This window comes from Capricornis sumatraensis, chromosome 6 (genome assembly GCF_032405125.1).
Source record: "Capricornis sumatraensis isolate serow.1 chromosome 6, serow.2, whole genome shotgun sequence".
NCBI classification, from domain to species: Eukaryota; Metazoa; Chordata; class Mammalia; order Artiodactyla; family Bovidae; genus Capricornis; species Capricornis sumatraensis.
The window spans coordinates 61,325,905-61,341,794 of record NC_091074.1 but is presented as its reverse complement, the minus strand read 5'-3'; the positions used below and the strand labels follow the sequence as shown (position 1 = coordinate 61,341,794).

The window sequence follows — 15,890 nt, the reverse complement described above, 5'->3', positions numbered from 1 at the left end:
TGCTAAACTTGTCCTAATTATTTAATTTTTTAATGCTATTATGAAAGGAGTATTTTTCTTAATTTAATTTTTAGAAACAATTTACTATTTACACTGATGATATAGACTGCAACTGTGACAAATTCGCTATTGTTTAGTTGTATTTTTCTACATTCCTTAGGACTTTTTGCATAAATGATCATATCATCAGGAAACAGTTTTACTTTTCCCTTTCTATTCTGTCATTATTTCTCTTAAGTTACTGCAGAAGCAAGAATCTTCAGTATGAATTTGAATAGAAGTAGTAAGAAAAGCCATCATTCCTGCACTATTCTTGATATTACAGGGGAAGCATTCAGTCTTTTTCAAATTAAACATTATATTAGTTTCCTAAATTGATGGGGTGCCCTTATATTCTCAGTTTGATATCATGCATGGCTGTTGGATCTTATCAATGCTTTTTCCTTGTCTACTGAAATAATCATACATTTTTTATCCTTTATTCAATAAAGTGTACTTAACACTGATTGGTGAACTATTTTTGCTTTCCTGGGTGTTTTAAAGTATCATAGTGTCTAATCTTTTTGAAATATCATACTATTTGACTTTAATATTTGCTAAGTATTAGTATTTTTAAATCTGTTAATGAATATATAGATCTATAACTTCCTCATAATTCCTCTATCTAGTTACAACAGCAGGAGAACAGATGCAAAGAAACAAAGTGTGGCCTATGCACAGAGGAAAAAGCAGACATAGTTCAAGCAGAAGCAAAGGCATCAGATTTGCTGGGGGGAAAAAAAAAAACGTTTAATAAATTGTCTAAAATGTTCTCAGAGAGCTAAAAAGAGCCATTGAGAAAGAGATAAAGGAAACCAGGTGAATGTTACAACAAATGGAAAGTATCAACAAAGAGATAGAAATTATAAAAGAAACCAAACAAGTTCCAGACCTAAAAACTACAGTAACTGAAAGAAAAAATACATTAGAGAATTTCAAACGCAGAGTTGAGCTAGCAGTAAACATGTATACACATCAGTCAAAATTATTTTTTTTTAAAAAAAGAAAAGAAACAAAGGATAAAGAAAAATGAACACAACCTAAGGGGCCTGTAAGATACCATAACGTAAGGTGATTGTATGCATTATGAGAACACCAGCAAGAAACAAGATGAAGAGAGGGCAAGAGAGCATATCTGAAAAAATAATTACCAAAAATGTGCCCAAATATGATGAAAAACTGGGACAGAAGAGCCTGGCAGGCTACAGCACATGGAGCCGCAAAGAGTTGGACACAACTGGGCAACTGAGCAAAGCACATTCATGAACCTAAAAAATCTATAACTGAAAGTAACATATATTCAAATACATCCACTCCAAAACATATTATCATTGAACAGTTGAAAGACAAAGGAAGAAACTTGCAAGCAATAAGAGAAGTGAGCTGCCTATGCTAAGACTCTCAATAAATTATTAAAAGCTAATTTCTTACCAGAAACCATGAAGGTCTAAAGGTAATGAAAAGTCATATTTGACACCAAGGATTATGTGTCTGGCAAAACTATCCTTCAAAATGAGAGAGAAATTAAGATATTTCCAGACAAACAACAACAACATAAGGAGTGTATCATCACTATACCTGCCCAATAAGATATCCTCGCCAGAGCCCTTTAGGTAAGGAAAAGAATACTAGATAGTAACTCAAAGCTATATAAAGAAGAAGAAATCTTCAGTACATATAATTACATGGGTAAATAAATAGGGAGATGTTGTATTCTTAGTTCAGAGTCACCTTTTTTATTTCCTGTACACTTAAAACCATAGAATAATTATAATGACACTACTGAATACACAATATATAATACGGAACTTGTGACACCACCACAGGGTATACAAAGCTGTACAACAGTTTCTGGCTGCTTTGCAGTTAAACTGGTATTAATTCAAAGCATAGTTTAATAAATTCAGAATGTTAAAAGAAAAAATTTCCTAATCAGTAATGACTTTAATGCTTACTATTTTACTTATGTATTGGTATCTGTACAGGTGTCTCTGTCCTCATCTTTATCTCTGGATTCTTATTGAGCTGCAAAATTCCTAAAGGATAAGACTTGTATCTGTTTAACTCAATTTGTACACTATAGACAGAGCACAAGCATCAAATGAACATTTGACATAGTTCAATAATGACAAACACAAGAGAAAATCAAATATAAATCAAGAGACATTAGAAAAAAAGCAGATGAAAATATAAAATCTCTCATTTTAGGATCATGCTATATATAACTTGTAAAATCTACTTCTTCAAGTTTATATATGAGATTATATTGGTTTTATTACTTAAAACAAGAGAATTTCGGTGAGTCACAGGAATAAAATACAAAGTAAAAGTAACAAATATTTTGGACTTTTAGACTAAAAAAATAGTGGTCAGTGAGAACAAACAAGACATGAAAAGGAATGAAACAGATTTACATTTCACTACTCTGATTTTCTCTCCATGTTAAAAAAAAAAAAAAAGGCGAAAACATTACCTTTAAGTCTTATTTGGATCAACTGGAAGTGGGTAGTGGACTAAAAAACCATTTAAAAAGCTCATTAAAACAAAAGGCACAGAAGAACAATAACCAAACCACACTTGTAGGGTTACTTCTAACATGGAAGCATCAGGGGGTAAAAACAGCACAAACGCCACATTCTACTGCATCCTCCTCAGTTCAGGGAGACACGAAATGGCACGGAAGAAACATCTTACCCAATTAATCCAGAAACCTGTAAACCTTCGTGACACTTTGGGGAAGGTTAACAGGGACATGAGTTTGAGCAAGCTTGGAAGTTGGTGATGGACAGGGAAGCCTGGCGTTCTGCAGTCCATGGGGTTGCAAAGAGTGAGACACGACTGAGTGAGTGAACGCAACTGACCAGATTTAGTCCAGTATTAAGCATAGCCATTTCATGGCTGAAAATACATGGTGGTAGTGGTGGTGGTTCAGTTGCTAAGCTATGTCCAACTCTTTTGACCCTATGGACTACAGTCCACTGAGCTCCTCTGTCCATAGGATTTCCCAAGCAAGAATACTAGAGCAGGTTGCCATTTCTTTCTTCAAGCAACAATGGATGGAACCATTCAATCAAAAGGAACAAACTGACAAAATGGATGAAAGAAAATTGGATCCAACTACATGCTGTCTACTTTGTTGTTACTCAGTCACTCATTGTGTCTGACTGTTTGTGACCCCATGGACACGGACTGCAGTATGCCAGGATTCCATGTCCCTCACCATCTCCTGTCACCATCTCCTGTACATCACCATGCTGTCTACGAGATTCCTTTTAGATCCAAATACACAAATAGAAAAGTGAAAGGACTGAAAAAAAGAGACTCTATGAAAACAGTAATCACAACAGAGGTGGTAATTTCTAACAAAAGACTTTAAAAACTGTAACAAAAGAGGTAAACCTGGATTTAGAAAAAGCAGAGGACCCAGAGATCAAATGGCCAACATCCAGTGGACCACAGAAACAGCAAGAGAATCCCCAAAAAAAGTCTACTTCTGCTGCATTGATTATGCTAAAGCCTTTGACTATGTGGATCACAACAAACTGTGGAAAATTCTTAAGAGATGGGCATACCAAGCCACCTTACCTGCTTCCTGAGAAACCTGTATGCAGGACAAGAAGCAACAGTGAGAACCAGAAATCGAACAACAGACTTTCAAAATTGGGAAAGGAGTACATCAAGGCTGTATGTTGTCACTCTGCTTATTTAACTTATATGCAAGTACATCATCCAAAATGTGGGGCTGGATGATTCACAAGGTTAAATCAAGATTGCCAGGAGAACTATCAACAACCTCAGATGTGACTGATACCACTTTAATGGCAGAAAGCAAAGAGGAACTAAAGAGCCTTTTGATGAATGCAAGAGGAGAGTGAAAACGTTGGCTTAAAACTCAACATTTAAAAAACAAAGATCATGACATCAGTCCCATCACTTCATGGCAAACAGATGGGGAAAAAGTGGAAACAGTGACAGATTTCATTTCTTTGGCTCCAAAATATCTGCAGAAGGTGACTGCAGTCACGAAATTAAAAGAAGCTTGCTCTTTGGAAGAAAAGCTATGACAAACCTAGACAGCATATTAAAAAGCAGAGACATCACTTTACTGACAAATGTCCATATAGTCAAAGCTATGATTCTTCCAGCAGTCATGTATAGATATGAAAGTTGGACCATAAAGAAGGTTGAGTGCCAAAGAGTTGATGCTTTTGAACTATGGTACTAGAGAAGACTCTTGAGAGTCTCATGGACTACAATTTTAAAGGAAATCAACCTTGAACATTCACTGGAAGGACTGATGCTTAAACTGAAGTTTCAATACTTTGGCCACCTGATGCAAAGTGTCAATTCACTGGAAAAGACCCTGATGCTGGGAAAGACAGAGGGCAAGAGAAGATGGGGCAACAGAGGATGAGATAGATGGATAGCATCACTGACTCAATGGACATGAGTTTGAGCTAAGGCACAGGAACCAGAGATCAAGTTACCAACATATGCTGGATCACAGAAAAGGCAAGGGAATTCCAAAAAATCATCTACTTCTGCTTTACTAACTACACTAAAACTGTCACATTTGTTTATACTCAAGACTAATGAGAACTGAGAAACAACATTTAACGCTGGTGGGACTAAACATTCGTAATCAAAAAGCAAATTTGGCAAAATTCATTAAAATATAAAATTCACATTTTACTCAATACCACTTCCAGAAATGTATCCAGTGGATAAAAAAATTACTCAAATATATGTATAAGAAAGTTCAAAGCAGTGATTTTTTTATAACTAAAAATATAACAATATAAAAGCCCATCAAAAGAGAATTACATTAGGCAAAGGATGGTACACTCACAAAATTTAACACTATCTACCACCATTAAAAAAAAAGGCATATCTGTATATGCTGGACAGGTAAATATCTCTAAGGTAAATAACACACGTTAATAATGGAGAAAAAAGACAGATTTAAAGCAGGAAGTATAATGATCCCATTTACGTAAATTTTAAGAACATTCTAATATAAACACATACATATATATACACACAGAGAGATGCATATTTGTACATGTGTGTATTAGCAAAAGCTATAAACATTTTCAAAAAACTAGAGAAGCAGTAGTTAACCACTAAGGAAAGGGATTAAAGACTGGAAAAGTGAAGAAAGGTAGACATCATTTCATACTTTGGTTTACTATTTGCATCTTTAACTATTTTATCATTTTCTCTTTCAAAATGTAATTTTAAAAAGTCTATTACAGATTAATTGTTTCACTCCAAATTTCTGTGGTTACACATACTCTTTGTGAAATCTGTTTTTTAATTCTGCTTTCATTAATTTTGAAAATACATTACCTGAGATGATTTGACAGGCACATTTACTTCAGCTGCAGGTGGGGGTTTTGGAATGCTTTCAATCAGTTCCAAAATCCCTTGAAGTTTTTTATCTGAGATTCGTAAAGAAACTAATGGTAAGTTTCCATAAATCTTGAATCTGTTTCAAAAAGATAGAAATCACTATTTTAAAAATGACTATTCATCTTACATTATCTAAGAATAATCAAAGGTGATATTAAGCACTAAAAATTATCTACACGGTCCACGGGACAAATTATTTCACAATCTAAGAATTCCCATCATTTTTCCTTACTGACCAATCTCATCAGCTGAATTAACAACATTATATTTAAAAGGCTTATTTTCTATTGTTATTATGTTTACTATCCTTCTATTATTTTGTCAATGCCAGTTGACAATTACTACTTATGATGTGTTTATTACCAACAGGCATTAAGGAAAGCCTTAATGATATGTAATACAATAAATAATTCTCATAATCTATGAGGCAAAAATGTATTTCTGCTCCCTGTTTCTTATAAGTTCCCATATGCACATGGTTCCTAGCAGGAAATTAGGTTTGGCAAGTACAAATAACTTGTTCAAGAGATTATATATTTAAAATCAGGTTTAAAAGTCAGATCTGAATGAAAAATCACAATCATATAGAGAAATATGTAACAAAATTCAACAACCATTCATGATAAGAACTCTCAGTAAATTAGAATTAAGAAATATCTTGGAAAAACCTACAACCAACATCATCCTTAACAGTGAGAAACTCAACGTTTTCCCAACAAGATTGGGTACAAAACAAAGATGTCCCTCTCACCACTCCTTTTCAACATCACACTAGAAGTCATGCCAATGCAGTAAGCCAAGAAAAGAAAATTTAAAAGTATACAGATTGGTAAAGACATAAAACTGTCTTTGTCAACAGACAACATGATCATCCTTGTAAATTATCTAAGAACATTTATATTAGCATCCAAAGAAAGTAATACTGAGGCATAAATCTAACAAAATAAATACAAAATTCATAGGAGGAAAACTGTAAAATTCTGATAATAAACAACTAAATAAATGAAGAGATATTCCACATTGAAGGGTAGGAAAATTCAATACTGTTGAGATGTCAGTTAATCTCCAACTGAGCTATACATTCAATGCAATCACAATCAATATCCCATGAAGTTATTTAATGGATATGGACAAATTGATTTTAAAATTTATATGGAGAGGCAAAAGACCCAGAACATATTAGTCAACATAATACTGAAGAAGAGCAACGTTGGGAGGATTGACATTCCCTGATTCAAGACTTACTCTAAAGCTACAGTAAGCAAGACAGTGTGCTACTGTCAAAACAATATACAAACAGATCAATGGAACAGAATAGAGTGCAGAACAGACCTCCACAAATTCAGTGTGAATCTCTGACAAAAAAGCAAAGACAAATAATGGAGCAAAGACATTCTCTTCAACAAATGGTGCTGAATAAATGAATATTGACATGCAAAAACATTAATTTAGACATAGGCTTTATACCTTTCACAAAAGCCAAATGAAAGTGGACCACAGACCTAAATTTAAAACCCAATACTATAAAGCTCCACAAAGATAAATCAAGGAAAACTTAGATGACCTTTTCAGATACTTTTTAAATATCACTTAATAGATACAATGCAAAGGCACAATTCATGAAAGAACTAATTGATAAACTGGATTTGGTTAAAATTTAAAAATTTTGGAACTTCCCTGACAATTCCTGGTTCTAGTGCAGGGAGCAAGGGTTTGATCCCTGTTCAGGGAACTAAGATCCTATATGCCACAGCCAAAACAGAGAGTAATGAATTAAAAAAAATTTTTTTTAAGCTTCTGCTCTACAAAAGAAAATTCCAAGAGAATTATAAGACAAGCTACCAACTGGGAGAAAATATTTGCAAAAGAAAGATCTCATAAAGGAACACTATCCAAAAAGTTCAAGAAGTTTATAATACTCAATGAGAAGGCAATCTAGTTGAAAAACGGGCCAAAGATCTTGACACCTCATCAAAGAAGACACACAGACAGCAAATAAGCAAAGATGTTTCACATTATATACTACCAGAGAAATACAAATCAAAATAAGAATTACTGAGATACTACTATGCACCTACTATAACAACCAAAATCAGGAATACTGACAACACTAAATAATGGCAAGGATGTGGAGCAGCAGGAACTCACAATCACTGCTGACAGCAATGCAAAAGGGTATACACACTTAGAAGACAGTCTGAAAGGTTCTCAAAAAACTAAAGATACTCTTACCATATGATCTAGCAATTTTGCTCCTTGATATTTACCCCAAAGGAATGTAAAGTTATGTCCCCATAAATCCTATGGGGATTTATCCATAAATTTATCCATTTATCCATGGATGTCTGTAACAGCTTTGCCCATAAATTTATATGAATTAAGTTTATCCACAAAATTTTATATTTCAATTTTATAGCTAAACTTGGAAGCAACCAAGATGTCCTGCAGAAGGTAATGGATAAACAATTTGTGATACATCAGATAATGGAATATTATTTAGCATTAAAAAATTGAGCTATCAAGTCATGAAATGATAGGGAGGAACCTCAAATGCATATTACTAAGTGAAAGATGCCAATCTGAAAAGTCTTTCTCCTCTTTAATTCCATCTATATAACATTCTGGAAAAGGCAAAACTATGGACACAGTAAAAAGATCAGGGCTTGCTAGGGCTTGTGTGATAGAGGAGGGATAAAACAGAAGATTTTTAAAGCAGTGAAAATACTCTATAAGATAAAAGTCTATATGATACCGTAATGACGGATACATGTCACGCATTTGTCCAAACCCATTCAATGTACAACATCAAGAGTGAAATATAATGTAAACTACAGACTTTGCTAAAAAACAGGTCCATCTAGTCAAGGATATGGTTTTTCCTGTGGTCATGTATGGATGTGAAAGTTGGACTGTGAAGAAAGCTGAGTGCAGAAGAATTGATGCTTTTGAACTGTGGTGTTGGAGAAGACTCTTGAGAGTCCCTTGGAATGCAAGGAGATCCAACCAGTCCATTCTGAAGGAGATCAGCCCTGGGATTTCTTTGGAAGGACTGATGCTAAAGCTGAAACTCCAGTACTTTGGCCATCTCATGCGAAGAGTTGACTCATTGGAAAAGACTCTGATGCTGGGAGGGATTGGGGGCAAGAGGAGAAGGGGACGACAGAGGATGAGATGGTTTGATGGCATCACCGACTCGATGCACGTGGGTTTCAGTGAACTCCGGGAGTTGGTGATGGACAGGGAGGCCTGGCGTGCTGCGATTCATGGGGTCGCAAAGAGTCGGCCACGACTGAGCGACTGAACTGAAGTGAAAAGACTTTGGGTAATTATGATGTGTCAATGGAAGTTTGATCTGTTAATGTAAATCTAACAAGTGTGCCACTTGGTGAGGGATGTTGTTAATGGCGAAGGCTATGCATGGATGGCTCCATTGGTAAAGAATCTGTCTGCAACACAGGAGACCCTGGTTTGATTCCTGGATTGGGAAGATCCACTGGAGAAGGGATAGGCCTTCCCACTCCAATAGTCCTAGGCTTCCCTGGTGGTTGAGCTGGTGAAGAATCCACCTGCAATGCAGGAGACGCTGGTTCGATTCCTGAGTTAGATGATCCCCTGGAGAAGGGAACAGCTACCCACTCCAGTATTCCAGCCAAGAGAATTCCATGGACTAGTCTATGGGGTCGCAAAGAATCGGACACGACTCAGCATTTTTCATTTTCATGCATGAGTGGATGCAAGGGGTATAAGGACAATCTCTGGAGCTTCCTATCAACTTTTCTGTGACTCTGAAACTGCTGCAATATGAAGAAAATCTTTTAAAAAGAATATATTAAAAAGAGACTGACGTCAAAGACAGAATAAATTTTCATTCACAATTTTTATCCCTCATTTTTTAAAACTTACTTTTCAGTCAAACATAATGACTGCTAAAAATATATCTGAATTCCTTGAGAAAATTACAGCTTTCATTTATCTCTAATAGCCTAAGTATTTTCAACTAATCCAATACATCCTAATTTAACAGGTACACATTATGGATCCATCTCATTAATGTACCTAAACTTATTTTCAATTTCTTTTAGTAAGGCAGCTGAACAACGTGAAGATGACAGGTGCCAAAATACTACCCACCAAATAATAAGAGGATTTCCTTTCATTTGCCTTAAACTTTTTAAGTTCAAACTTCAAAAAAAGTTCCCTGATACTTGTAGAGTTCTAGAATTTTATGTAATGTCATATCCACTTTATACTGCCCACATTATAAAACTAAAATTAAATGCTTCTTAGATTTCATCTTTCTAAATCATTATAGTTTCTGCCTGTGATTATTTTAGGCACACATCTCTGGTCCTAACTTATAGCCATTTTAGTATCATAAGGATACGAGTACAAAGAGCTTTCCTGGAGGATATTCCCTTTTGTTGGTTACGTAATGCACTGAACCACAGTTTGGCAAAATACGGCCATGGATTAATCCAGCATGCTGCTTATTTTTGTAAATAAAGTATTCTGGAATACAGCTATACATATTCATTCTGTGCTGTTTACATCTGCTTTCATGCTAAAACACCAGAGCTGAGTACTTGTGACAGACGATACAACTTCAAGCTTAAAATATTTACTATCTGGCTCTTAAAAGAAACAGTCTGCTTAGTGTCACACTGAACTAATCTTTCACATACTCTTGATTCCATTATCTATATAAAAACATTTTAATCAGCTACTTTAATTCCTGCTATGCTATACATATTCCCTACATTGCTGCTGCTGCTGCTAAGTTGCTTCAGTTGTGTCCAACTCTGTGTGACCCCATAGATGGCAGCCCACCAGGCTCCCCCATCCCTGGGATTCTCCAGGCAAGAACACTGGAGTGGGGTGCCATTGCCTTCTCCGATTCCCTACATTACAGGACATAATCATATATTTATAGAGAAATCTAAAGCAAGGGATGTTAGCCATTTCTTCTATCAGTAATATCATCTTTTTTTGGTACCCTATAATATCCTAGATTCTAGCACACTTAAGTAAAATGCTGGAAAAAAAGTTTATTCATAATCACATTTACAACAGGAAATCACATGCATCTTCGACTTTTCTCATGTACTGACAAACTTTAAAAGAAATATCAGACAATAGTAAATAGGCAGGAGAACATCTGGAAAGAACCCAAAGAATGTAAGCCTTGCATCTAAAATTAACCTACACCTAATGCTTGATTATACAAAATAGCAAAATGTATAGAATGATCTTCTTTCCTTCTTTCTCAAACCAAATCCTGGTATTCCTCTACTTTAAGACTCTCAGAGTCCCAGTTTGATATTTTCAACTAAGGAAGTATAAGAGAATGAGAGTTAGTAAACTGTACAATGTTTCCTAAAGAATAGAATCGTTATAATTTGAAAGGCAGGAAAAAAAAAAAGTACACAGGTTTCTTTTAAGTCTCTTCCCTTCACAAGGCCACAACAGTAAAACAGTACGAAAAAGGTCCATAACTCAGCATATGCAAAAGAGACCAGGCTATCACTACTTCCTACTATCCCTTCCACCCATACTTCAAGCACAAAACCTTGACCACTACTATATGAGCATTCGCTTGTTTCCTCTCTAGTAACAACTCCCCTTAGACTGTCTACTGTCTGGTAGTTGTTAGATGTGTCTTTCTTTAAATTTTTAAGTAGATCTGTAGCTGAGGTTTGAAAGTTTGCAAGGGAGAAAAATTACTGGTGGATAGAAAAGGTCAAAGGGCTAGCTAGCTATAGTCTAAAACTATTTAGAACTAAATCAGTTAAATAGCCCAGTCTAACTCAACAGATAAAATCAACTATTACTATGATTTTTCATCCTAACTCTACCTTTTATTTCCTACAGGATTTAAAAGACAAATGCATGAAAATAATTATAAATCTATGATAATGAGTATAAAACATACAATAAGGATATAATTTCTGACATCAATGACAAGATGGAGGGGGTTGAGCAGTAAATAGTAGTTTTTTTATGCAATTAAATTAAGCTGATGTCAATTTTAAAAAGATTGTCAACTTTACAATGTTACAGGTAATCTCCATGAAAATAACTAATAAAAAATTACCTATAGAAGATGCATATCTGGAAAAGAGAAGGGCATCAAGACATGTCAAAACAAGAAAATCAACTAAACAAAACAAAGGCCAAAAAGGAGGGAAAAAAGGGACAAAAAAGCTGTAAGACACACAGAAAGTAACAAAATTACAAAATTAAACTGTTTATCAGTATTTACTTCAAACATAATGGTTTAAACTTCACAAAGATATAAACTGACAATGGATTTTTTAAAAAACAGATCAAACTATATGCTTTCTGCAAGGGACTTACTTTAAATCTAAGGACACAAACAGTTTGAAAGTGAAAGATATTCCATCCCAATAATACCCAGAAGAAAGCAGAAATGGCTATAATAATATCACTCAAACCAGAATGGTAGGTTAAAACCTGTAATTACACAAAAGACATTGTACAATAAAAGGTAACTTCATCAAGAAGATATAATAACTAGAAACGTATACACACCAAATATCAGAGCTCAAAAATAAATGAAATATTGATAGAACTGAGGAAAAAATTCACTCTACAGTTAACATGAGACTTCAAAACCTACCCCACTTTCAATAATTGACAGAAGAGCCAGAGGAAAGATCAATAAAGAAATAGAGGATGAAAACAATACTATCAACAAACATAAACAGAATACTCCTACATCAACAGCAGAATACACATTGTTCATACATGTACACAGAACATTTTCCAGGACAGATCAAATTTTAGGTCATAACACAGGAGTCAAAATTTTTTAAAGATCGAAATCATAGAAAGTATCTTTTCAAATCACAATGGAATGAAACTAGAAATCAACAGCAGAATGAAAAATGTAAAATTATGAATATGTATAAATTAACACATTTACTGTTAAACAATGAGTCGAAGAAGTCACAAGGAAAACAAATATATTGAGACAACTGAAAATCAAGATACAACATACCAAAATTCATAGCATAAAGTAATAACTATACTGAGGGAAATTTATAGCTGTAAACATTTATACTGAAAAAGAAAGATCTCAAATCAACAACACAACTTTATATCTTAAAGAACTAAAAAAGGAGCAAACTAACCCAAAAGTTAGCTGAAGTAAAGAAATACAGATCAGAGATAAATAAAATAGAGAATTTAAAAATAATTGAGAAAACAAGAGTTGGTTCTTTAAAAAGATGAACAAAACTGAAGAATCTTTAGTAAGATTAAAGAGAGAATCAACTAAAATCAGAAATGAAAGTGGGGACATCACTACCAATTCTACCAAAATAAGAGGGAATTTATGCCAACAAATTGGATAACCTAATGTGAACAAATTCCTAGAAACACAGACCAATCAACACTGAGTTTTGAAGAAACAAAAAATCTAGATAGATATATAACTAATATAGAGAGTGAATCACTAATCAAAAATCACCTAAGAAATAAAAGCCCATGATCAGATGGTTTCACAAGTGAATTCTACCACACATTTAAACATTTAAAGGAGAAACACACATTTTTCTCAACCTCTTCCTGAAAGGAAAGAAATACTTCCTAAAGCATCTTAAGGAGAGCGTTACTGATACCAAAACCAGACAAAAATACCACGAGAAAAAAAAAAAAAAAAACTACAAACCAATACCCCTTATGAACACTGATGCAAAAATCCTCAAAAATAAGAGCAAACAAAATTCAACACCATATTAAAAGGATTTAACATCATGACCCAGTAGGACTTATCCCCACTGGGATAAGGAATGGAAAAGTGGTTCAAACATATGAAAACAGATCAACGTAATACACCACATTAACAAAATGAAAGGACAAAAATAACATCTGATCATTTCAACTGAAGAAGAAAAAGCATTTGAAAATTTTAACACATTTCCCTAATAAAAAATGCTTAAAAATTATAAACAGAAGGAAACTAACTCAGAATAATAAAGGTCACATATGAACAAACTACAGATAGCATACTCAAGGAAAAGATGAAAAGCTTTTCCTCTATTATCAGAATAAAAGATGCAAACTTAAATTACCTTTATTCAACATAGTACTGGAAATTCTACCCAGAGAAATTAGGCAAGAAAAGGGAAAAAAATGGTATCCAAAGTAGAAATGATGAAATAAAATTGCCTCTGTTTTAAGATAAAGTGGTCTTATATGTACAAAATCCTAACAATTGCACACACACACACAGAGTTAGAACTTATAAGCAAATTCAAAGCTGCACAAGATAAAATCAACTCAAAAATGTCAAATGAGTTTCCATTTACAAAGAAATTAAGAAAACAATTCCATTTATAATAGCATCAAAAAGAATAAGCTTAATCAGGGAAGCGAAAGACACAGTGAAAAGTACAAAATAATGTGGAAAGAAATTAAAGATACAAGTAAATGGAAAAATAGCTTGTATTCATAGATTGGAAGACAATGTTAACACGTCACAACTAAAAACACCTACAGATTCAAAATCTCAATGACATCTGTTGTAAAAATAGAAATATTTATCTTAAAATTCATGTAGAATCTCAATAGACTCCAAATCACCAAATCAATGTAGAAAAAGATTAACATTGGATGACTCACACTTCCTGATTTCATTATTACAAAGCTACAGTAATCAAAACAGTGTGTTACTGGCATAAAGACAGACACAGAGACCAAAGGAACAGAATAGAAAGCCCAGAAATAAACCCTCACATACATGGGCAAATGATTTTCAACAGAGGTTATCAAGAATATTCCACAGAGAAAGAACAGTCTTTTCAACAAATGGTGCTGAAAAACTGCATACCCACATGCAAAAGAATAAAACTGATTCATTACCTTATACCATATCCAAAAATTAACTCAAAAAGATTTCCTAAGAGTTAAAGTATAAAATTCTTTGAAAAAAATATATAGGAAAAACATCAGGACACTTGATTTGCTAGTTTCTCATTTGACACAAAAGCACAAGCAACAAAGATAAATTAAACTTACTCATACTTTAAAGCATTAGTGCATCAAAGGACATATCAAAAGATTATAAGACAATACAGAAACAAAAGAAAAGATTTGCAACTCATTTATCTAACAGGGAGTTAATATCCCAGAAAGTATTAAGGACAAAACAAAACAAATTTGCTGCAACTTGACAACAAAAAACACAAACAATGTAATTAAAAGGTTTGAGGTGGTGTGGTAATGCAGGTTTGATCCCTCGGTTGAGAAGATCCCCTGGAGAAGAAAATGGTAACCCTCTCCAGTATTTTTGCCTCGAAAATTCCATGGGCAAGGGAGTCTGGTGGGCTATAATCCACGGGATTGCAAAGAGATGGACATAATTCATGTGACAGACCACACACAAAGGACTTGAATTGAAGGTAATGCTCAAAGTCCTTCAACCTAGGCTTCAACTGTATGTGGACTGAGAACCTCCAGAGGTACAAGCGGGATTTAGAAAAGGCAGAGAAACCAGAGATCAAATTGCCAACAACTGCTGGATCACAGAAAAAGCAAGAGAATCCCAGAAAAACATCTGCTTCATCGACAATGTCAAAGCCTTTGACTGCGTGTATCACAATAAACTGTGGAAAATTCTGAAAGAGATGGGAATACCAGATCACCTTACCTGCCTCCAAAAAAACCTGTATGCAAGGCAAGAAGCAATAGTTACAACTAGACATAGAACAATGAACTGTCTCAAAATTGGGAAAGGAGTATGTCAAGGCTGTATACTGTCACCCTGCTTAATTAACTTATATGTAGAGTATATCATGTGAAATGCCAGGCTAGACAAATCACAAGCTGGAATCAAAATTTCCAGGAGAAATATCAATAACTTCAGATAGGCAGATGACACCACCTTAATGGAAGAAAGCAAAGAGGAACTAAAGAGCTTCTTGATGAAAGGTAAAGAGGAGAGTGAAAAAGCTTAGCACTCAACATTCAAAAAACTAAGATTATGGCATCTGGGCCCATAGCTCCATGGCAAATAGATAGTGAAAAAATGGAAACAGTGGAGATTTTACTTTCTTCATCTCCAAAATCACTGCAGACAGTGGATTGCAGCCATGGAACTAAATGATGCTTGCTCCTTGAAGAAAAGCAATGACAATCTAGACAGCATATTAAAAGGTAGCATATTTGCTGACAAAGGTCCATACAGTCAAAGCTATGGTTTTTCCATTAGTCATGTACAGATGTGAAAGTTGGACCATATAGAAAGCTGAGTGCCAAAGAACTGATGCTTTCGAACTGTGGTGTTAGAGAAGACTATTCAGAGTCCCGTGGACAAAAAGGAGATCAGATCAGTCAATCCTAAAGGAAATTAACCCTGACTATTTACTGGATGGATGCATGGTGAAGCTCCAATACTTTGGCCAACTGATAAAAAGAGT

General features: G+C 34.4%; 1 protein-coding gene across 4 annotated transcripts in view; it reads right to left on the bottom strand.

The window, feature by feature from the left end:
• VPS13A (vacuolar protein sorting 13 homolog A) overlaps positions 1–15,890 on the bottom strand; it is a 271,791-nt gene that overhangs the window by 155,056 nt on the left and 100,845 nt on the right. For all 4 annotated transcript variants that reach the window (XM_068974525.1, XM_068974527.1, XM_068974528.1 and 1 more), the window contains exon 23: positions 5,389–5,527. In XM_068974525.1, the coding sequence (XP_068830626.1) occupies positions 5,389–5,527 (139 nt within the window). The remainder of the gene's footprint in view (positions 1–5,388; positions 5,528–15,890) is intronic.